A 24,179-nucleotide genomic window follows, 5' to 3' on the forward strand; every position below is an offset into this window, starting at 1 on the left:
GAAAGCGTCGGATTTCCTCTAAAATTACAATCGGATTCTGCTTTTAAAGAGGGGAAAGGATCCCTGTAAATTGATTTAATTCGGACGTTGGAAAGAATTCGGATAGCTGAAGGGCGCAACAAGGGAGTCCGCCCGACAGCGGTGAGGAAAATGGCGCAGAACAGAAAGTCGCAGGAGTGATCTTCGCATTAAAAACCTACTGAGTGAGTACTAAGTAAAGACCTTTACCATTAAGGGAAAGGCATTTAGACTTTGAACTGGAATTACATTGAACTTAATAGTGGTGGAGAGACCTCGGGAAACCCCTGGTGAAGTCCCTACCGAGAGGTTGGGGGGTGAAATACGTCTGCACCTCAGCCCAGAACTTAAAACCATACCGGACAATAGCCAGAGACAATAGTGCTGTGGAGGGGGTAAAACCCATCCAGTGGGCACGGAAAGACTAGTTAAACTCCGTCCTGGTTTGGAGTCTTGGTTTCGAGTGTTGCTTTAAAGGGACGACTGAGGGGGGGTTCACTGAAGGCGCGCTATCCCATCAGACAGAGATCGGTGGCGAAAAGATCCCCCAATCGGGGGGGAAGGGAGATCGTTTTCCCCAGTCGGGGGGTGGATTATAAAGCCCATCGGGGCGGATTATTGGTAGCGATAGAGAGACATAACGATCCCTCAATCGGGGGGGTGGATTACAAAGCCCATCGGGGCGGGATTATTGACTTTAATTCGCTGCCTCCAGTCGGGGGGCGAGGATTACAAAACCCATCGGGGTGGGAATATAACTTAGTTTTAATATTGAAACTGAACTTTTTGCTTTGTGTGTGGTGCAACTTTTGACTTTTGGTAACTTTTTGTAACTTCGTGTGCAAGAGACAATGTTTTTTTGTGATAGTTCCCTGTGATACATTCTCTTCCTGTTTTTCTCTTGCCTTGCCTGTGTGCGGGAAAAACAATAGCTACATTTTATCCTGTGCTTTTGGAGAGTGATTAGAGTTATAGAGGACATCTAGTGGCAACTGGTGGTATTGCAGACTGGTTAAGATTTAAAGTAAATAGAAGCTCCCTCCAGTGGCCAAAGTAACAAATAATAGGCGCTCCCCCTAGTGGTGAATCTCTGTAATTACAGGTATTAAATTTTTTGGAAAAATGACAGGAAGAGAATCAAAAAAAGTCCCAGCGACTCCGTTAGAAAGAAGGCCCTCTAAACAAGATGAAGTAAAGGATTTAGAAGTATTGTGGCAAAAAATAAAGGAAGAATTTAGGCAAAATGAACAGCGAATGGAGAAAAAATTAGAAGATGTACAAGAAACATTGGATAAAAAAATAGAGGGAGCCGTTGGAGAATTAAAAACAGAAATTCAAGAGTTGTCAGTAAAATCCAAAACAATGGAAGAAGCATTGAAGAGGACACAAAAAGAGGTGAGAGCGACGAAAAAAGAAACAGAACAAGTGAAAGAGGAGATGACACAAATAAATAAAGCACAGGAAGAGATGTGGGATAATTTGGCCCTAACGGAGATGAGACAGAAACAGATGAATTTAAAATTCAGAGGATTGAAAGAAGAGGCAAATGAGGATATAAGGAAGAAAATAATTGAAGAACTGGCTAAGTGGATGGATTTGAAGGAAGAGGAAGTGGCCTATTCAATCACTAATGCTTTCAGAATTAAAGTAAGATCGGCAAAAGCAAAGGCAAAGAAATTTCCAGGTGATTGTCTGGTCATGTTTAATTCGATGGATATGAGGAATGCTATTTTAAGATTGAGCTATACAAAGAAGTTGGTAATCGATGGGAAGCAAATCATCGTGTTTAAGGAGATCCCGACAAGATTCCTGCGAAAGAGAGACCCGTACAAACCATTGGTGGCATCGCTTAGGAAAAAGGGGATTCAACATAGATGGGAATATCCGGAGGGGATCTCCTTCTACTACAAAGATAAAAGATTTAAACTGACAGACGCACTGGAGGTGAAGAAATTTACAAGAAGATATGAAGATGATTTAGGGAAGATAGGAGCACCAGGACCAGCACCGGACGAGGGCAAGAGGGAACAGGATAAGAAGAAAAAGGACAAGAAGAAAGAGGAGGAAGAGAATTTGGAGAAGTTAGGAGCACACGGAGGACAAGAAGAAGAAGAAGAAGAAGAAGGAGAAGAATTGGAGGGGGAAGATGAAGAAGAAGAAGAAGAAGAAGTGGAAGATATTGATAATAAGGATAATAAACCCTAAAAGGTTTAAAAACAAGAGAAAAGGAAAACATGGCTTTGAAAATTACTTCGTGGAACGTAAACGGTCTTAACGATAAAAACAAGAGGAACAGGATAGGACACGTGTTGTATAGGAAAAATTTGGACATAATTTGTCTTCAAGAGACTCATATTGCAAAAAAACATAGACATGTGTTAATTAATAAAAAATTGGGAAGAGAATTTGTTTCCTTGGATTCTTCGAAAAAGAGAGGAGTTGCACTATATATAAAGGAAAAATTTGAACCAAAACTGATCTCGAAAGATGAGGAAGGCAGAATTTTAATAGTACAAATCACGCTGCAAGGCGAGAAGCTGTTGGTAATCGGAATTTATGCACCAAATGAAAATAAAGCAGAATTTTTTAAGAATTTGGAAGATAAATTGATGGAATTTATGGATCAGAAATTGATAGTGATGGGGGACTTTAACGGTGTAGTGATGCCGGAACTTGATAAATCTTTTACAAGAAAGACGGCAAGAGAAGGTAAATTACCAAAATCATTTTTTGATATGACGGAAAACTTAGGATTGGTGGATATTTGGAGGTTGAAACACCCTACTACAAAAGACTTTACTTTTTATTCAGAGCCGAATCAGAGTTTTGGAAGAATTGATCATGTATGGATTACAAAAGAATTAATAGGGAGGGTGTCCAGATGTGAAATAACACCGAGAACGCTGTCGGATCACAATTCGATTGATTTGGATTTAAAGAACAAAGAGAAAACCCCCACAAGATGGAGAATGAATGATAGTCTATTTGATGATCCAGAAGTGATAACCAAAGCTAAAGAAGAAATAACAGAGTATTTCAATTTGAATTTACAGAAGGGAACCGGACTGGATGTGGTTTGGGATGCAAGCAAAGCTGTAATGCGAGGATTCTTGATACAAAAGAATAGTCATCAAAGAAAAAACAAGGAAAAAAAGAAAGAAGAAATTTTAACTCAATTGATGATATGTGAAAAGAAACTGATATTGAAACCAATGGATATCCAATTGAAACAGAATATAAAAATATTGCAAACTCAGTTCTCCACGCTGGTGAATCAAGAGATTGAATGGAAAATTAAACAGATGAGACAAAAGAGTTTTGAATCAGCTAACAAGACAGGAAAGCTACTAGCTTGGCAATTGAGAAAGAGACAAAATCAAAATATAATTAATAAATTAGAAATTGGAGACGGTGTAATAGAGGATCCAAAAGAAATAAAGAGAGCTTTCCAAAGATACTATAAAGATTTGTACCAGCAGGAGAAGGAGAATAAGAAAAAAATAGAAAAGTATTTGGAAGAACATAAATTGGAGAAAATATCAAAAGAGAAATCCGATATCCTGAATACTCAAATTACGGCGTTGGAAATACAAGAAGCAATAAAAAGAATGAAATTGGGGAAATCTCCAGGACCGGATGGACTTTCGGCAAAATATTACAAAATACTCAGCGAACAGCTGTTTCCAGTTTTGAAAGAAGTAATGGATAATATTTTAGAAGGAGGCAAGATCCCAAGCACTTGGAAAGAAGCCTATATAACTTTAATTCACAAACAAGATACAGATCGCTTAAACGTCAAGAATTATCGACCAATTTCTTTATTGAATAATGACTATAAGCTTTTTGCAGATATTTTAGCAACAAGATTGAAGAGAATATTGAATGAAATAATACATAAGGATCAAGCCGGATTTCTTCCTGGTAGACAGTTAAAAGATAATGTAAGACATATTGTTGATGTGATAGAGTATCTGGAAACCAGGAATGAAAAAACGGCTGTATTAATATTTGTGGATGCGGAAAAAGCTTTTGATAATATTTCTTGGCATTTTATGAAAAAGAGTTTGGAAGGAATGGGAATAGAGGGATCTTTCCTGAAAGGAATTGATGCGATATACTCGGATCAGAAAGCAAAATTAATAGTGAACAATGAAATAACAGAAAGTTTTGAAATAACAAAAGGCACTAGACAAGGCTGCCCGCTATCACCGCTATTGTTCATAACGGTCCTGGAGGTTTTAACGAAGAAATTGAGAGAAAGTCCGGAAATAAAAGGAATTAAAGTTGGTGTAAAAGAATTTAAATTAAAGGCCTTTGCAGACGATTTGGTAGTAACGTTAGAAGAACCCCAGAACAGCGTCCCGAAAGTATTAGAGGAGATGGAGAATTTTGGACAATTAGCAGGATTTAAACTGAATAAAACCAAGACAAAGATGATGGTAAAGAATATGGAAAAAGAGCGAATTTCAGAGATAGAACAAAAAACGGGTATAGCAGTATCAAAGAAAATAAAGTATCTGGGAATATGGTTAACTCCAAAAAATATCAATCTTTTTGAAGATAATTATCAACCTGTTTGGAAGGAGATTAAGAAAGATTTGGAAGTATGGACTAGACTTAAGCTTTCCCTTAGTGGAAGAATAGCAGCAATTAAGATGAATGTTTTACCGAGGATGTTATTCCTATTTCAGACAATACCAATAATTAAGGGAACAGGACAGTTTAAAGAATGGCAAAAAACATTGAGTAGATTCATCTGGCAGGGACAGAAACCAAGGATTAAATTGAAGTTATTGATTGACAAAAAGGAAAGGGGCGGTTTCGCCCTACCAGATTTGAAGTTGTATTATGAAGCTTCCTGTTTGTGTTGGCTAAAAGAATGGATAACATTGCAAAATACTGATTTGTTAGATCTAGAAGGATATGATAATAGATTCGGATGGCACTCCTATCTTTGGTATGATAAGATAAAGGCTCATAGAGGTTTTTTAAATCATGTGATAAGGAGGGCCATCTTCGAAGTATGGGAAAGGAACAAGAGACTTTTAGAGAGCAAAACCCCATGGTGGATCTCACCGATTGAAGTTCTTACCTTAAAAAAAGTTAACATGGAAGGTAAAAGGTCCACATATGAGGATTTGCTTATGAGAACAGAAAAAGGTTGGAAGTTAAAACCATACCACCAGATGGAAGATCTCTTTACAGGATGGATTCAATATCACCAAGTGCATAATTTGCTCTTAGAAGATAGAAAGATTGGTTTTGAAGATAAAAAATCTAGATTTCAGACTGAGCTATTAGAAGGTAGAGGTAAATTTTTAACAAAAATGTATGATTTGTTGTTGGAATGGTATACTAAAGATGACTTGACGAAAGAGGTGATGATAAAATGGGCAATGGACTTTGGGCACAATATAGATTATGATGCATGGACTAAACTATGGAATGAGACTTTGAAATTCACTGCATGTGAAACATTGAAAGAGAATGTTTATAAGATGATGTATAGATGGTATTTGACTCCAGTAAAATTGTCAAAAATGTATAGAATGCATGATAAGTTATGTTGGAAGTGTAGACAAGAAGAAGGTAGTTTTTATCACATGTGGTGGACTTGCAATAAGGTCAAAGGTTTTTGGGAAGCAGTCTATAATGAGCTTAAGAAGATGTTTAAATATACTTTCCCAAAAAAACCTGAAGCCTTTCTGTTGGGATTGATGGGAGATGAAATAGCTAAGAAGGACAAAAGACTGTTCATGTATGCGACAACTGCTGCAAGAATACTATTAGCCCAAAAGTGGAAATTACAGGAGTTGCCTACAATTGATGAGTGGCAGGCGAAGATGGTGGAATATGCTGAATTGGCAAAACTGACCGGCAGGGTCAGAAACCAGGATGACTCGAGGTTTCAAAGAGACTGGAGTAAATTTGTGGAGTATCTAAGATTGAACAGAGGAAGTTTAAAAACACTTGTAGGACTGGAATAAACCTTTGACAAAGACTAATAAGGTTGTAATATGAACTGCGCGACAAAACTGGACTAGAAAACCTGTTGACGTGGAGGAGGGGAGTCAGAGCTCGGCGGAGCTATAGTATTGCATTGTTTATTAGATATGATTATTTGTTGTAATTTGTTATTTTTTGGAAAACAATAAAAATTTATTATTAAAAAAAAAAGAAAACTTCCCGCAGGGGCAGGTTGAGAGACTGACCCCCAAGGCGGACGAAGCTTCCGTGCCCTCTGGCTTCTGGAGTCCAGGGGCACGTTTGTAATATGCGGTTGTTCCCAGCTTGAAAACAACACACACAAGCCAGTGAAGGCTAACACCTACTTTATTGTAGATAAAGTGCAGAAATTTATCTGCGTAGCCAGCTCAGATATTCAGAGCTGTCTGTAATTGCGTCCTGCATCTCCGATGCATAACAAAAAGTAAGGAGTACATCCGTACATTTCAATGACATCACATGTGTGGAATGACTGGTGGATTTCCCACAGTGTGAAACATGACCCTTAAGTCTTGTGACCTTGCTGCTGCAGCGTTCGCAGCTCGGCATGTTATAATATCACAACATCCTCCCCCGATATTAGACAATGTGAGAGCGGCAAACGCTAAGGCATCATTAAGAGAAGTAAACAAACAGTTATCATATACACAGTATGAATCTGTTGTCTTTGTTCCATCCTTGGAACTCTCTGAGACTGGTTCTACCACTTTGAGCCTTTGATATCCAACTCTCCAGGGGACCAGAGCGCTTGCTCTGTGTGTGTTGGCAGGAACAGTGTTGAACTTTGCAACCTGTTGTAGTGGCTTTTTCACATCTGTGAAGTGAGCCTGAGTGTCTCTGCTTTGAGTGCAAACTACAGCTACATTTGCAACAGCTGAGATTGCAAACTCTTTGGAGTAGCGTTTGGGCGCCTGACCCTTCGTTATGAAACATGACCCTTAAGTCTTGTGACCTTGATGCTGCAGCGTTCGCAGCTCGGCATGTTATAATATCACAACAATAACAGCATATTTTTTTGGATTTGCTTATGCTGTGAAAAACCTGGGCCAAGCTACTCACCAGGCACATTTGGAAACTCGGACAGGGGGTTAAGGAAGCAGCTGTGGGGAGGGGGTGTGGGAAATGGCATGCTGGGTTGGGGTTAAGCACCTTCCCCTGGCTGCTTTTCTACTCCAAACTGTCTCATCCAGATATTGCCCAGTCCTAGTTGGGGACTTTACACCTCAATAGACACATATATAATTGTGAGGGAAAGTTGTAATCCTGACCGCACTTATTACACAGCACTGAATGCAGAAGCAGTCACTTCTTTTCCAAGAAGACATGCTTGAGACCGCGCTGCAAAAAGGTTTTTAAACTGATTAATCTGAGAGATTAATCAACTAAACATTGCAGCCTCATTAGCAATCCTCTCACTAGAGAATGAACAAGGGACCCTTTTGCAGCTAGACATCAACCTTTCCCCCAGGAGTGGAAGCGACAGCAAACCAAGAATAATGAGGCCAGAATGACTGTGTGGATGAATCTTGGGAACCAGGGTGCATCCGCAATGCTTCATGGTTTACTAACTCCCAGCTACCGTGTTTCTCCTAAAATAAGACACCGTCTTATATTTTTTTTCGCTCAACAAAACACAGTATGCCTTATTTTCAGGGGATGTCTTATTTTAATGATGTCGCATCGGTACGCTGCATAGCCACGCCTCTCCAGGCTGTTTTAATGGGAGGTACCACGTCACTATGGCTTATTTTCGGGGTATGGCTTATTTTTGGGGAACGGCTTATATTTCGCAAATGCATAGAAATCCTGCTATGGCTTATTTTATGGCTATGTCTTATTTTAGGAGAAACAGGGTAGATCCTCCAAACATCTGTTCAGCACAAAAGAAGGCAGAAACCTATCAAATCATATTAGAGACTCAAAAGTCAAGGTCTGTTAACAATGTGGCCTTATTTTCTTTTCTTTTTTCTATAAAAAAAGTAAATGGTGATTTGCTATTGTTGTTGCACATGCCTGCATAGCAAAAGAAACACATTTCTAGAGTTTGTTCAGTGCTATCCAAAAAGGTAAAGGACCCCTGGATGGTTTAGTCCAGTCCAAGGCGACTATGGGGTGTGGCACTCATTTCGCTTTCAGGCCGAGGGAGCCGGTGTTTGTCCGCAGACAGCTTTCTGAGTCATGTGGCCAACAGGACTAAACCATTTCTGGCTCAACAGGACACCGTAACCGAAACAAAAGCGCACGGAAACGCCGTTTACCTTCCCACCACAGTGGTACCTATTTATCTACTTGCACTGGTGTGCTTTCAAACTGCTAGGTTGGCAGGAGCTGGGACAGAGCAAAGGGAGCTCATCATCGTCGTGGGGATTCAAACCGCCGACCTTCTGATCAGCAAGCCCAAGAGGCTCAGTGGTTTAGACCACTGCGCCACCCATGTCCCGCTATCCAAAGTAGGAGTTCCATATAGGAAGACACTGCACTCTGCAGCAAGAGCATTTGATAATGGGAGCATAATGAATAAATCTGAGAATTTAGTTTTGGCTTTTAGAAAAAAAGTTTCCAGTTCCCATGCTTGTGAAGGCATGCTTAAGGTGGCTGGGTGATGTTGAGCAATGATATCTCAGAAGCTGGGCTATGAGCTAAGTAGGATATCTACCCAACTGTCCAGTGGTGGGACAACAGAGTCCTACACAAGCATCTTGCCCCACCCTCTGATTGACTGAAAGAAGCAAACAGTGTGCCAAGACCCCGTGACCTGCAGCTCCCTGGGAATGAATAAACACACAGACCAACAGTATTTGCGTGGCCAGGCAGAGTCCCCTGAACCCTGGGCAGCCCCTGAGGGAAATAAAGACATGTGACAATGTTCTATGGGATTAAATTGGCCACAACTTTATTAATATTCAGATGTAGGGAGACCTTGGCTCAGGCATTGGGCGTTTATCCTTCCCAGCCCCCCCCCCCCACAGCTGGAGTTCTGGGTAATTTCAGGGTTATCCAGCATGAGTGGGGAGAGGGCTAACTCTGGAGAACATATCTTCAAGCAGATAGCCCGCCCTCCCGTTCGCCGCCGCTGGAGGGGGGGGCAGTGACGACCTCTGGGCGTATGGTCAATGCCTCCCCCTGAGACCCCTTTAACGGGAACCCTGTTATTGTCACCGCAATGGGGGCGGGGGTCACCACCCCACGCCATCCCCCCCATTTTGTAGATGACTAAAGAATTCCGCCCAAGCCCTGCAATCGCCAAAGTTGTGACGAATTGCTACGGGAAAGGCAAAACCTGTCAATGCAGGGAAAGTCCTTTCTGGCCCTTCAACAGCAACCCTGACATAGCAGTGCCTGCGTGCCTGTGTGGCTGTGGAAATAAAATGGTTAACCTGCAGAGTAAATGTTAAATGAGGGAGTGGAGGGTGGGGAAGCTCTGAATCCAATGGCCGCTTCCCAGGTACGACTCAACTCCTATTGTGTGTACTGACTAATCCCTCCTTCTACCTGGCCAATCCCCACCCCCCCGGCAACACCTCCCCAGCCGGGATTGGGCGGCTGCTTTTGTGGGTGGAGATCACAGGTATCCAACCTGGGAAGGTGCTGCCAGACCCAACTGCCAGGAGCTGCACCATGATCACCGGAGGATACTTGCGACCACGCAAAATGTGCACTCCGTTTGATGCGGGGAAAGGTCATTGGTTTGTGGATTCAAATAGGCCACAACTTCATTGGTTACAGATGTGAGTGGTTTGGCAAAGGAATTGGGAGAAGCCAGATTATATCACTCCAGTCCATTTGCTGGGAGTTGCATCTAAGGGCAATCCATCATTTGGAGGAGCCCTAAGGCCTACATCAAATAGGGGTACCCCCGAGGGCTCCCCATTGGGGGAATGGTATGGCCCTAGCCTCCGTTGGGGCATCGGAGAGAAGCCACTCCCCCTCAATACCCTTAATGAGGATGGGCAGGCGAAGGCTACAACCTCTCCTCCAGCCAAACCAAGGCTTTACCCAATGCCTCACAAAGCTGCGATGAAGTAGGCGAAAACCAAATGGCTGGTGCCAATTTGCCAAAGGCTAGCCACCTCTGCCCTATGAAAAGATCATCATGATCCTTCTGCTGCCAATCTTGCCCCTGCAACTTAGAGCTGCAGAGAACTCTTGGGTGTGCCTTAAAAAGCACCATCAGAATAGAGGGAAGGGGGCCCGACAGTCTGAATCAAGTGTTCACCCTATAATAAGCCTAAGGAATAACATTTTGCAGCACAGAGGAGTTCCATGGTAGTTGCTCAGGGTCTCCTCAGCCGGTAAGTCAACATGGTTCCGTGGCAGACCTGCATTTTGGGGGCCCTGAAGCTTGAACTGTCGTGGGAGCCCCTCCACAACCAGCAATGGGGTCTTCTTCAATGGGGTTGTTCCATGACTGATCACTACACCTTAACAACATCTGTGCTACTTGTTGTGCCGTGGGTACGTGGAAGCAATAATTCCAATGACATGTCTTCATGAACAATTCTTTTATTGTAAGGTAACCGACAAGACTGGGGAACGGGGGCAGGAGAAGCTCTATTTAAGGCACCATGGTACGGAGAGGATAGATACATTTAAGTGGGAACCAATAATATTCTAACTTTCTGGCAGGACCCAACCAGGCTGTGGATTGTACTTGTACCCTTAAATTGACAAATGACATTACTCCACCCAGCTGACAGAACGTTTAATTAATACACAACACTACTGACTCTCAGACTTTGGGACTGTTGAAATATATACAACAAAAAGTTGCTGTGACTCAAATTGGGTCTACTAGACCCAGAGGCGTAGCATGGGGAGGCCAGGGGGCCGTGGCCCGGGCATACATTTTTGAGGGGGTACAATCAGGCACAGAGCCCTGGCAGCTGAGGCACGGCAGTAGGCGGGTTGGTCTAGTAGGCAAGCCGGGGGGGGGGGGGGAGAGCCTGATGGAGGCAGGCTCTGTTCATCGTCTGCATGTGTCCCCACCCCATTTGCCCAGTCCACCAGGGGGGTGCAACACTTTTCCCACACCAGGCATCAGCAACCCACGCTACACCACTGACTAAACCCAATATTTTTAAGCAGTGTGTACTAAAGTCGGGTGGCGGTTGGTACTGTGGGTTAAACCACAGAGCCTAGGGCATGCTGATCAGAAGGTCGGCGGTTCAAATCCCCGCAACAGGGTGAGCTCCCGTTGCTCAGTCCCAGTTCCTGCCCACCTAGCAGTTCGAAAGCACGTCAAAAGTGCAAGTAGATAAATAGGTACTGCTCTGGTGGGAAGGTAAATGGCGTTTCCGTGTGCTGCTCTGGTTCACCAGAAGCGGCTTTGTCATGCTGGCCACATGACCTGGAAGCTGTATGCCGGCTCCCTCGGCCAATAAAGCGAGATGAGGTCCGCAACCACAGAGTCGGACACAACTGGACCTAATAGTCAGGGGTCCCTTTACCTTTACCTTACTAAAGTCACTTCTGGGACCCTCCAGGATTAGGGGCCCTGAAGCTTAAGATTCATTAGTTTCACTGTAAACCAAGCATGCAAATAATAATGAGGAGGAGGAGGAAGAGGAGGATGTTATAATTTATATCCTGCCCATCTGGCTGGGTTGCCCCGGCCACATGTCAGTGTTCAAGTGTTAGATAAGGATGCAAGTTCATGGAAACAATATGCTCTTGCTTATTACAGGGAATTGATCTTGCCCCCATAGTGCAATCTGTCCCGTTGGCTTTTTACCTTATGTAGATGCCAGCCAGCGAATGGGCTCCTCTTCTCGTGCCATATCCGGATCTTGTACAAATTCCCCAGATCTGGGAGCTCAATCTGCAGGAAACATGCGTAAAACACATCAGGGGGGGGGCCTTTTTCTACTACAGGCACAATCTGGGGGAAGATCACGCCCCCGGGAAAATAAAACTGGAGATGCACAAGCGCAGCAAAATCCATTGGAGGCATTTCCTGTGCAAGCTCTGGTGGAGCCAAAATCATGTTGCACAAGAACAGCGCTCTTTTCGTATCAATGGCACTTGCAAAAAAGAAATATGCTTGCTGTAGCTGCAAGATTCTTGCATTGATCAGGAGGTTGGATTAAATGATCCACCTGTAAAACATGTTTGGGGTGGAGGGCCTTTCTAGGCAACCTTCCTTGGCCACATGCAAAAGGTGGGTGGAGCAAAAAGGCAAAAGTGGGTGGAGCCAGGCAAAATTGCTGAAGGACAGTGCAAATCTGGGGCAGTGAGAGATGTGGCGTGAAGAGAGAGGGTCTGGTCTAGGAACAGTCCTGAGGGCCTGGTGAAGAGGCATGGAGGGCCACATTTGGCCCCCATCACAATGTTCCCTGGCTATCCCTCATGTAAATTGTGGGATTTGCTTGTACAAGATGTAGTTGCGTGGCCACCAACTTGGGTGGATTTCCAAAAGGACTTGATGGGCCTTTTCCCTGATCCAGCAAGGCATTTCCTAGATTGGGAAGGTATGAAGCTCAGCGGTACAGCATCTGCTTTGCATGCAGAAAGTCTCAGGTTCAATTCTCAGCATCTCCAGGTAGACACAGGAGAAACCCCTGCCTGAAACCCTGGAGAGGCACTGCCAATCAGAGTAGAGAATACTAAGCTAGATGGACCAAAGGTCTGGCTCATTATAAGGCAGCTTTCCATGTCCCACTTTAAAATTATGTGATGCTAATTTTCCAGTTGATCACACTGTCTGCATCATGAAAACAAACTCTGCTCCCCAAACACATCTTGCTTCCCCAAGAAGGTCAGAAGCTGAACAAATCCTGGTAGCTGCATCTGTGTGTGTGTGATCTGAGCAGAGCTTTCCCCAGAGATGTGCTGATCTGATGTGCATTGATCCCTAGCCATACAGTAAGCTAGAGGAATGCTAGGATCAGTGCGTATGGCACAGGAAAGTCTACTCAGGAAGATAGATGGATCAAACTGCATGCAGTGAAGCACTTTGTTATTTGAACGCTAGGCTTCAAAGTACTAGGAGCAAGGCTAGCTCCTGGTCAGGTTAATTTAGGGTATTGTGAAAATTGGGAAGAAGGGGGGGAAAATGGAGAATGCATACATCTCTGTAGTGAATTGATTATAAGGTTCTCTTTTGCAAGCTATAGTCAATGTTAAATCATGGGTCACACTACATAACATAAGGAAAGCATTAACAGAACCGTTTGTATGCCTGGCAGGGAGAGGGGAGATCTTGTAAACCCTTCACATTTTGCCGTGGGTTACATGTAGTCAATGCTGACGTTGGTACAGTTAATGTTCTGTCACTGGGCAGTATGAATTTGGAGACTGACAGGTGGTCAGGAGGGAAGACAGAAGGGGCAGGATTTAATCTGAACCAGAGAAGAACGCAGGCATTATAATGTTCACCTTGTATTTAAGGCAAGAATTAGCCACACGTTCAGCATTCTGAGTCAATGAAGCGCCAACATAGCTGACATTTCCAATAAGTTTGCTATTTCCTTCCTTTTATAAGGGCCATTAAACCCTTTCACATAAACCACGAGGAATTGACTGGCTATTCTTCTGTGCCATTTAACCGGCAATAACTGCAAACAGGAAGCGCCTGGGCTGATTCCCAGGTTAACACGGCAGTAAACACAAGACTGTGTTTGGAGCATAGCACACGTGGCAGACAGGAAGGCATACCATGAATTTGTCCGTTTGTCCAGCTTCAAAGTTATCAGAGTTATTGTCCAGCTTCATTTCGTCGGACTTCCCTTTGTCACCATAAACCTGGAGGAAGATGGGGGCGTCTGTCCCTGCGCCCTTAATGTCACTTGTCCATATCCACAGGGACCAAGGATTTTCTTATAAAACAAAAGGTTCTGAATCACTGAATTAGAATGGTGAAAGCGGGTGACAAATCATGACCTCCCTAAAAAAAAGGCACGTGTTGCGGTGCGACCTGGCAACCAAACCCTGTGTTGTGGGTGGGTGCATTTGGACAGCCACAACACCCTATTGGTAGGTCCCTCGATGCTGGGTGTAATCAGACCAATGGGTGCTAGCCAAATGGATTGAGGGACCTACATAAGTCCATGCACATGTCCCTGAGCTTCCTCTTTGGACAAGTCAGGGGTGGGCCAAGGGGGCGGGGGGCGGGCCACCCCGGGTGCTGCTGTTCACACGCTGTAGCCTTAAAATTTGCCGTGCCACCGCACGGAAGGGGTGCCGTCCGCTCATGCCCGCCATCTTGGTTGGACATGCACAGTCCATCCAAGATGGCGGGTGCGAGCGGCCAGCACCCCTTCCGACCGTGCAGTGGCGGAGGCGGCGCAGCAAGTTTTAAGGCTTAAAACTTGCCGCGCCGCCACCGCTGCACGGTCGGAAGGGGTGCCGGCCGCTCGCGCCCGCCATCTTGGGTGGACTACGCATGTCCCAAAATTATTTCAGACAGAGGTCTTGCAAAAGGACGGTAAGAAAAGCTGCTGCCCAGGCAAGCAGATGGGGGAGATGACAATACAAGTTTATCCCATTGTATGGCAGCGAAAGGTCACCAATTACTCAAGGGCACTGCTTCCTGCCCATTTAATATACAACATCCACAAAGGGATTGCACTGTCAATAGCAGTCAGGGTCGATAATATGGCAGTTTAAAGGTCATAAATGCTTTCGCAGAATGGACTGCGCTGCAGAGATAAAGTGGCTGTCACATTAAGTGATGTTCACTGTAATGAGCGCGGCTTCAATGGAATCGCTCCTTAAACGGGAGAAGCTGTTCGTCACAGAGGCGTCTTGATCCTGCAGCGCCTTAACTAATTTTATAAGCATTCATTGCCCTGATGTGACCAGAGGGAGGAGGGACAATGTAAATTCTCCCCGCCAGTTATGAACCTTATGCAGCTCTTTGTCCCCAAAGGATCTGTGTCACCATGAAGGACAGCAGACACAATGGAGCCAGCGGGGATTGAGAACATACCTGGAATCTTCTATTTAACAGGTTGGGCACTCTAGCACTGGTGGCTATCACTACCTCCTGTGGCAGAGAGTTCCATAGTTTAACTACGTGAGGCGTGAAGAAGTATTTTCTTTTATCTGTCCTGAATCTTGCAACATTCATCTTCCCTAGGTGTCCACGTGTTCTAGCGTTGTGGAAGGGGGAAGAAAAACTCTTCTCTCTCCACTTTCTCCATGTCACACATGATTTTATAAATTTGTAGCTTGTCGACTCTTACTCGCATTTTCTCTAAACTAAAAAGCCCCAAACTTTTTGGACTCAGACCAGTGGCTTGCAGTGCGCTCGGTTCTTTTTTCTTTTCAGGTAAAAAAATGGAGGTGGCAGCACACATATATTGACAAAAGTGCTGTGAATGCCAATATAAAATAGCTGCCATAGGAAGCAAAAAGAAGAAGACGGATTTTTGGTTCTCTGTACCAAGAAAGAACTGTCAGCAGAAATAAATAAAAAAAACCCTGAGTGCTCCCAAGGGCAGGGGGATTTTCAAATAATGACGGATGCCCTTCAGACTTTGCTCTTTCGCACTTACTTTTCAGTCTCTTCTTACGCAGCGAGACCATTTCGTAGAGCTCCCGTTCCACCAGTCCATCACCGTCATCCTCATCCAGCCACTTCCCACACGGGAACGTCTGTTCAATACCAGTAAATGGGCAATATACCACCACCTGGAAGGGGAAAGGGAGAGCCGGAATAAACCATTCATTTTTCCATTGCCCACACCCTCCTAGGTAAAGGTAAAGGTAAAGGTAAAGGGATCCCTGACCATTAGGTCCAGTCGTGTCCGACTCTGGGGTTACGGCGCTCATCTGGCGTTACTGGCCGAGGGAGCCAGCATACAGCTTCCGGGTCATGTGGCCAACATGACAAAGCCGCTTTTGGTGAGCCAGAGCAGCGCACGCAAATGCCGTTTACCTTCCCACCAGAACAGTACCTATTTATCTACTTGCATTTGATGTGCTTTCGAACTGCTAGGTGGGCAGGAGCTGGGACCGAGCAACGAGAGCTCACCCCGTCGCGGGGATTCGAACCACCGACCTTCTGATCAGCAAGCCCTAGGCTCTGCGGTTTAACCCACAGCGCCACCCGCGTCCCTTCCACACCCTCCTAGTGAGACATAATGCATTCACAAACACATAGGAGTCAACTCCCAGGAGCCAAGGTCCCTTCAGTGCCCCCAATAAAATATTTGAGGGGCCCCCCAAAGTTGATGGGCATTGACATTCAAATGGGGGTGTGTGTCCCATGTCATGTGATCGATTACGTGTGCCAGGGCTTATCTTCCCCTCCCCCTGAATATTGTATTCTAGTTGGCACTCCTGCACAGACATGAGTAAGGTTTCGAAATTAAGTGCTCGAATCCAGCTTGCAGGTTTCCCCGCAGGCATCTGGTTGCCCACTGAGTGAGCAGGATGCTGGACTCGATGGACCATTATCCTGATCCTGCAGCCTCTTCTGATGCTCTTAAGACAAAGATGCAAGGCTATGTCTGTCATGAAATTCTACTCAATATTGATCCAGAGTAGAATCCCAATGTATAGTTAGCAGAGTAAAAACTTTAACACATTGCAGGATTCCCAGAAAATAGACCTGTATATTTCATCCAGCAGAGCTTAACTGCAACTGAAGGCAAATAAGCATAATGGTCACCAGTGGTGGAGCTTCATGCTCCGGCACTGGGGGGCGGAGAGCAGGCAGGGGCGGGACTAGCGCGCAGCCTGGGGGCGGGGTGCACCACCCGCAGAGGCGTGGCATGCACCCTGGGGGCATGATGCGCTGCCCGCAGGGGTGTGGCATGTGTACTGGGGGCAGGGCATGCCGTCTGCAGGGGCGTGGTGCCCAGCGTGGGCGGGGGAGCAGCCGCGATGGCACCCCACCAGGACCGTGCTGCCGGGGGCGGTGTGCTCCCCCCGCACTCCTCTTCCTCTGCCAGTGATGGTCACAAATCTTATATATTCGGGATTGGCAATCTCCATAAGAAATCCAGCTGCAGCAGACTTAAACTCACAGTAACTTATAATAAATCTAAACCTTAACACTAAGCATACTATGTACAGAACACCACACCAGAAGGAAAAGAGATGGAAAGAGAAGGTGAAGCCCAGGCTTCTTCTGGCCCTGCTTTTATAGTCAGCATGACCTTGGCAGAAAGAGATAAGAGAACCAGTTTAAACCAGCTGTGCTCAGCTTCTCTGAAGGAATAACCCAAACATCAAGAACCTTCTGCTTGTTTCTTTCGCAAAGAGAAGCTTCCAGAACCCTCGTGAATTAATTAGAATAGGAAAGATCTCCACACCTCAGATCAATACTTTCTGCACTAAGAAATGCAAACTGACAATATCAAGGAGGTCATAAGGAGGGCTGGTTCAAAAATTCTCAGGAAATAATTTTCCGACAACTTTTTAGATTTTTTTTCCTAGAGTTGGAAGGGAGAGCTCGAGAGTCAACTAGTCCAATCCCCTGCAATGCAGGAACCTCAATAAATACATGGTTTCCCATCCAATCTGAAAACATACTGGAGCTGACTTAGCTTTGCAAATGTGCTAGCTGTTTTATTACATTAGTCCCTCCTGAGCTGTTGGAGAACTTCAATCCTCAACTGTATAACACTCTTCAAAATGTCATAGGGACATAGGGAGCTACCTTATACAGAGTCAGACCTCTGCTCCATCTATCTCAGAATTGTCTACACTGACTCAGGAATGACTGGGAGACACCAGGAATTGAACTCGAGACCTATTGTAGGCAAGGCAGATGTTCCACCGCTGAGCTGAGTTCCTTTGCAGTATTTTTTTAAGCATTCCTCATGAAAATCCTTCATCATTTTAGTGCAAATTTCTCCTGATACAGTTTTGCCTAACATACACATTTTTGCCATGAAATATCCCCCAATGCAATGCATTTTTTATGGACACGCTACTTGGGCTGGAGAACGGCACTCCAACATTCAGAGAGGTGCACATTTTCAAAGGATGGCTGTGTTTTGGTTCCCACATTATTTCAGGAAATGCTAATTAGTTAGGTTAGCCTACAAATATGGACTGAATTGAATTTATCCGCTGTCCCTGTCCCTTCAAATATTTGCAGCTGGCGATCACATCACCCCCTTCCTAAAATGAGCCACCCATCCCTCTCCTGTTCCTCCCACCCCTTCAACTGAACTGCAAAACCGCAATGCCCACAACTCGCAGGATGACACAGCTCTTGGGTTTGAGCCGGAATCTGCTGCCTCTACCTAGAAATTAACGCAAAACTGCCACAAATGACCTCCACATCCCTTCTGCACAACTGTAAGAGTGACTTAAGAGGCATAGAGGGAATGCCACCCCCAATCTTGCAACTGCAGGGCAGCCCTGACGCCTAATGAGCATGCAATTGATTTCTGCATAAGTTCCAGTGCCGCACGGCATATATTAGGTGAAATCAGATTATTGCATCACTGAAACAGCAGCAACATCCTTCAAGCCTTCCAGGTCACTCCGGTCAGACCACAAATAGGGGGAAAGTGACTGGACAGCTGTCCAAAGATGTTAAGTGACCCATCCTCACCTTCTCGCAGTACCAGCCGCAGCCGACACCTGCGTTGTCGTGTCCAATTGAGACACGGCTCAAGGGACTCAGGAGAGCGGCTATCTCCACGTTGAAAAGATCGGTCCTGGCACGTTCGAACTCGCCTCCTTCCAGGAAGATCTTCCCGCTGTTCTTCAGCCCTTTGGAGCCATGCATGACCATGTGGATTTTGGAGTTTGTGCCAGCCCCTCTGATGTCCCCCGTCACCACAGCCACGTTGTAGACAATGCCTGGATGGTGGAAGATGGGAGAGATGCAGGGAGGGAGATGAGGAACCACCACAGTGGAAGTCTTGGTGCCTGCTCTTTCAGCAACACTTTTTACTGGGGAAGTGGGGAAACTTGCCAGCCCAAGGGCCACTTTCCTTCCTGGGAGGACTTCTGGAGGCCACGTGCCAAAGGTGGGTGGGGTCAGGGGCACAGCAATGCCTGCTAACATTACCTTTGTGCAGTAGGATGGTTTCTACCCACATTTGCACACCCATCTCTATATAGGCAAGGAAGAGAAGAAGAAAAAGAAGAAGAAGAAGAAGAAGAAGAAGAAGAAGAAGAAGAAGAAGAAGAAGAAGAAGAAGAAGAAGAAGAAGAAGAAGAAGAAGAGGAGGAGGAGGAGGAGGAGGAGGAGGAGGAGGAGGAGGAGGAGGAGTTTGGATTTGATATCCCGCTTTATCACTACCCAAAGGAGTCTCAAAGCGGCTAACATTCTCCTTTCCCTTCCTCCCCCACAACAAACACCTCTGTGAGGTGAGTGGGGCTGAGAGACTTCAGAGAAGTGTGACTAGCCCAAGGTCACCCAGCAGCTTCATGTGGAGGAGCGGAGACGCCAACCCGGTTCACCAGATTACGAGTCTACCACTCTTAACCACTACACCACACTGAGTTCAAGAACACATTCCACTCAGCCAGGGTTCAATCCTTACTCAGTGACAAGGAGCTGTCAAGCGAGCCAGGTCAAACACAGGGAAGAGTACACATGGCAGGCACAGAATGCAATTCACTTTTCATTAACAGAAAATAACGAGACAGCAGAGTCCTCTGGTTCATCCAGCTGAGATACTGCTGAAACTGACCAGTATCTGCACCCTTCCCCTCTAGCTTCTCACTCTGGATCCCTTCCAAGCAGACGAAGCCTACATCAAGAGGGTGGGCTCCTTCTCTAGGCCTGTCTGACCCTTTGCTCAGCATCATGCAGGGAGTCAGAGGGGGAGGAGAGACAGCAGGACTGGGACTGCCCTGCTGTTGTGTAGCAGGGGCAATCCTTCTCCTGACCCCTCTTGATGGCTCAACAACCCCTGCTTCTATCACCTCCCAGCTCTTTTCTTCCACAGACTGCTCCTCAGTGTCCCACCACCAGGATACAGGATCTAAGTAGTCTTCTCCTGTGTCCTCCCTGGGGGGCTCTTGGGCAGGTTGCTCCAACCGCTCTTCCTCATCCAGCCAGTCCTTGAGACTCAGCCATGAACCTCAATGGGGGATCTCGCCTTTCAGCCCAACCTACACCACAGGGTCGTTGTGGGCATTAAACGAGGAGTGGAGAGAACCATGTAGGCCACCATGGAGAGAAAAAGGTGGGATACAACAAATAAATAATTGGGTGGATAAAGGGGTCACCAAAGAAACTGTTCATCTGGGGTGCCAGGGAGACCAGTCCTATTCAAAAACATAACTGGGCTTCAACTAGCACCCAACCCTTCCAACTGTTGCATAGATCGCACCAACATCATACATCTAAAGCATAGCCAACACACGTTGAATAATAATTATAATAATTTTAATTTTAATATTAATAATATTTATTATTTGTACCCCGCCCATCTGGCTGGATTTCAACGGAAATCAAATACAAAAATATCACACATTAAAAACTTCCCTAAAAAGGGCTGCCTTCAGGTATTTTCTGAATGTCAGGTAGTTGTTTATTTCCTTGACCTGTGATGGGAGGGCGTTCCACAGGGCGGGCGCCACTACCGAGAAGGCCCTCTGCCTGGTTCCCTGTAGCTTTGCTTCTTGCAGTGAGGGAACCGCCAGAAGGCCCTCGGCACTGGATCTCAGTGTCTGGGCTGAATGCATGCAAGTTCACCCAAAGGATCCTGGGAACTGTAGTTCCCCCTCAGAGAACTACAATAGCCAGCACCTTTTACAAACTACAAATCCCTTGATTCTTTTTCTTTTGGGGGGGGGTCATTGTCAGTTTGCATTTTTTTTGGTACAAAAAGTATTGATCTGATGTGTGGAGATCTTTCCTATTCTAATTAATTCAAGAGGGTTCTGGAAGCTTCTGGGAGCTTCTCTGTGTGAAAGAAATGAGCAGAAGGTTCCTGGTGTTTGGGTTATTCCTTCAGAGAAGCTGAGCACAGCTGGTTTATACTTGTTCTCTTATCTCTTCTGTCAGGGTCATGCTGACTATAAAAGTAGGGCCAGAAGGAGCCTGGGCTTCACCTTCTCTTTCTATCTCTTTTCCTTCTGGTGTGGTGTTATGTACACAGCATACTTAGTGTTAAGGTTTAGACTTATTATACTGTAAGTTATTGTAAGTTTAAATTAAGTTTGCTGCAACTGGATTTCTTATGGACAGTGCCAATCCTGAATGTATTGGATTTGTGACCATTATGCTCATTTGCCTTCAGTAGGAGTAAAGCTCTGCTGGATGAAATACAATTGCCTCTGGTCTATTATTTTTAGGGCTAACAATAGCAGTTGCGACTACCAGCCGAAACTGGGGTTTAAGTAAAATGCAGGCACCAGGCTTGTCCTTGCGGGGGCTTCTGTTGTTTCAAGGCTGCCTGCGGCGTACTGTAAATATGGTAGTTTTCCTTCCGCAAAGATTTCACCTTGTTAAATTGCATATAACTTTGAAAGGCCCGCGGCAGGAGGTCTTAACACTGATAGCCTCTATTGCACACTAGCGGGGAAAAGAGGGGGAGCTGAGCAGCAGTTCAACGATGCCGAAAGCCACATGATGACACTAAGCAGGTTGAATAAATAATGCTCGGTGCAGAGCTACCCTGATGCTCGTCTTTCGGGAGGGAGGGAAATGCATCCATCCCGGGAGAGAAGCCGAAGGGAGCACACTCAGCCCAGTGTTTCCTAAGCCATGCGTTTAAAAGGAGCGAGGAAATCTGTATTTAAACATCTAGGATCTCATTTTCAAATATCTGCCTAGCAGAAGCTGAAAGCTTAGAAGAGCTGCCTTTGGGGAAAATGAGGGGCTGGGGTGCCATTAGTGGGGTGCAGCCACCTACAAAGTAATGTACAGTAGAAATCCCAGTGAAATTCAGGACAGGTTCCTGTATGCAACTCCAGATCTGCTAGCTGGCCTGAAAAAAAAAGGCTTCTGGTAAAGGTAAAGGTAAAGGTGCCCCTGACCGTTTGGTCCAGTCACAGACGACTCTGGGGTTGTGGCGCTCATCTTGCTCTATAGGCCGAGGGAGCTGGTGTTTGTCCGCAGACAGCTTCCAGGTCATGTGGCCAGCATGACAAAGCCGCTTCTGGCGAACCAGAGCAGTGCACGGAAACGCCGTTTACCTTCCCGCTGGAGTGGTACCTATTTATCTACTTGCACTTTGATGTGCTTTCGAACTGCTAGGTTGGCAGGAGCTGGCACAGAACAATGGGAGCTCACCCTGTCACGGGGATTCAAACTGCCAACCTTCTGATTGGTAAGCCCAAGGCTCAGTGGTTTAGACCACAGCGCCACCCGCATCCTTCTGGTAGAGCTATACAAAAAAGTGCAAAATTAAATAACCTCTCAACATTCTCCCCTAACTAAAAAATCCCAGATCCCTCCATCCTGCTCAGAATTTTGAATTTCTTCTAAGAGGAAGGAACACGTTGGGTAAAAGGATTCCTGTATTGCGGAGGGTCGGACTCGATGACCTGTGCGATCCCTTCCAACTCGGCAATTCTATGATTCTATGAAATGATGATGTGGGTCAAAGGGTTAAAAGCGTGCATGCCAATCCTTGTGGGGAACTAGAATTACTAGCTCAGTACGTGATGCTGACAATGCCAAAGTTTTAGGTCTGATCCCTGTGTGAGACAGCTGGATATTCCTGCATCGCGGGGGGGTGGAACTACTCAACACCTCCTTTGCCTCTGTCTTCACCCAAAAGGAAAGCGTTGCCTAAACTGGTGATAGCAGAATAAATGATGTAAGGAAGGAGCTGCAGCCCAAGATAGGAAAAGAGGTAGTAAGGGAACACCTAGCTGTTTTAAATGAATTCAGTTTTCCAGGGACTTTTGAGCTGCATCCAAGGGTACTACAGGTAAATGAGCTTGCAGGTGTTAACTTCAGAGCCTTCGTCTATTATCTTTGAGATTTCTTGGAGAACAGGTGAGGTCCCTACAGACTGAAGGTGGGTAAATGTTGTTCCCATCTTCAAAGGGGGGGGAGGAAGACCCAGGTAACTACCGACCGGTGAGCATGGCATCAATACCAGGGAAGGTCCTAAAACAGATAATTCAGCAGTCGGTCTGTGAGCATTTAGAAAAGGATGCTGTGATTACTAACACCCAGCATGAGTTTCTCAAAATTAAGTCACACCAGACCAATCTGATTTATTTATTTTGATGGAATTACAAACTTGGTGGATCAGGGAAATGCTGTGGACATAGTGTATCTCGATTTCAGTAAAGCTTTTAACAAAGTCCCCCAAGATATTCTCATGAGGAAGCTGGTAAAATGTGGGTTGAACGAGGTAACTGTTAGGTGGATCTGTAGCTGGTTGACTGACCAAACCCAAAGATTACTCATTAATTGTTCCTCATCATCCTGGGAAAAAGTGACAAGTGGGGTGCCGCAGGGTTCTCTCCTGGGCCCGTTGTTGTTCAATGTTTCTATAAACAAATTGGATGAAGGAATTGAGGGGATGCTCATCAAATTTGCAGATGACACCATACTGGGAGGGGTACCTAATGCTGCAGAAGACAGAATCAGAATTCAAAATGACCTTAACACAGGGCCGGTTCAGTCCAGTGGAGATCCCTCTGTGGACCAGATCGCACACGCGCCCATGATTTCTGGCACCTGCGCAGATGTGATTTCCGGCGTCTGTACATATGCAGACGTGATTTCCAGTGTCGTGAAAGTGAGTCCCCACGACGTGCTGTGCCGGTTTAGCACAGCGCACGGGGACTCACCGAGAGGGCAGCTCAGTTTGGGGGTGGCTCGTGGGCAGGTTAAATGACCCCCATGGGCTGCTTGTGGCCCATGGGCCTTAGGTTGCCAACCCCTGCCTTAACATATTGGATAACCGGGCACAAGCTAACAAAATGAAGTTCAATAGGGACAAATGTAGGGTTCTGCACTTAGGCAGGAAGAACCAGATGCACAAATATAGGATGGGGGACACCTGGCCTTCTAGCAGTACATTTTTTGGTTAGAACAGCAATGCTAGCAAGTCTACATAAAGCCGTGCGGGAAAGTTCTAATATCCATTTTAAGGTGCTTGAGACCTTATTTTCTCAAAGGGTGAGAAGAAGAAGAAGAGTAGAAGAAGAGTTTGGATTTGATATCCCGCTTTTTACTACCCGAAGGAGTCTCAAAGCGGCTAACATTCTCCTTTCCCTTCCTCCCCCACAACAAACACTCTGTGAGGTGAGTGGGGCTGAGAGACTTCAGAGAA

The 24,179-nt window shown here is 45.5% G+C and overlaps 1 protein-coding gene across 1 annotated transcript in view; it reads right to left on the reverse strand.

Moving 5' to 3' along the window:
* Positions 1–24,179, reverse strand: part of LOXHD1 (lipoxygenase homology domains 1) — a 146,743-nt gene that overhangs the window by 90,117 nt on the left and 32,447 nt on the right. The window contains exons 8-11 of the mRNA XM_033164495.1: positions 18,536–18,786; positions 15,519–15,654; positions 13,678–13,838; positions 11,756–11,842 (exon numbers count right to left, since the gene is read on the reverse strand). Coding sequence (XP_033020386.1) covers positions 11,756–11,842; positions 13,678–13,838; positions 15,519–15,654; positions 18,536–18,786 — 635 coding nt within the window. The remainder of the gene's footprint in view (positions 1–11,755; positions 11,843–13,677; positions 13,839–15,518; positions 15,655–18,535; positions 18,787–24,179) is intronic.

The sequence above is a fragment of the Lacerta agilis genome, chromosome 11 (genome assembly GCF_009819535.1).
Source record: "Lacerta agilis isolate rLacAgi1 chromosome 11, rLacAgi1.pri, whole genome shotgun sequence".
Lineage (NCBI taxonomy): Eukaryota > Metazoa > Chordata > Lepidosauria > Squamata > Lacertidae > Lacerta > Lacerta agilis.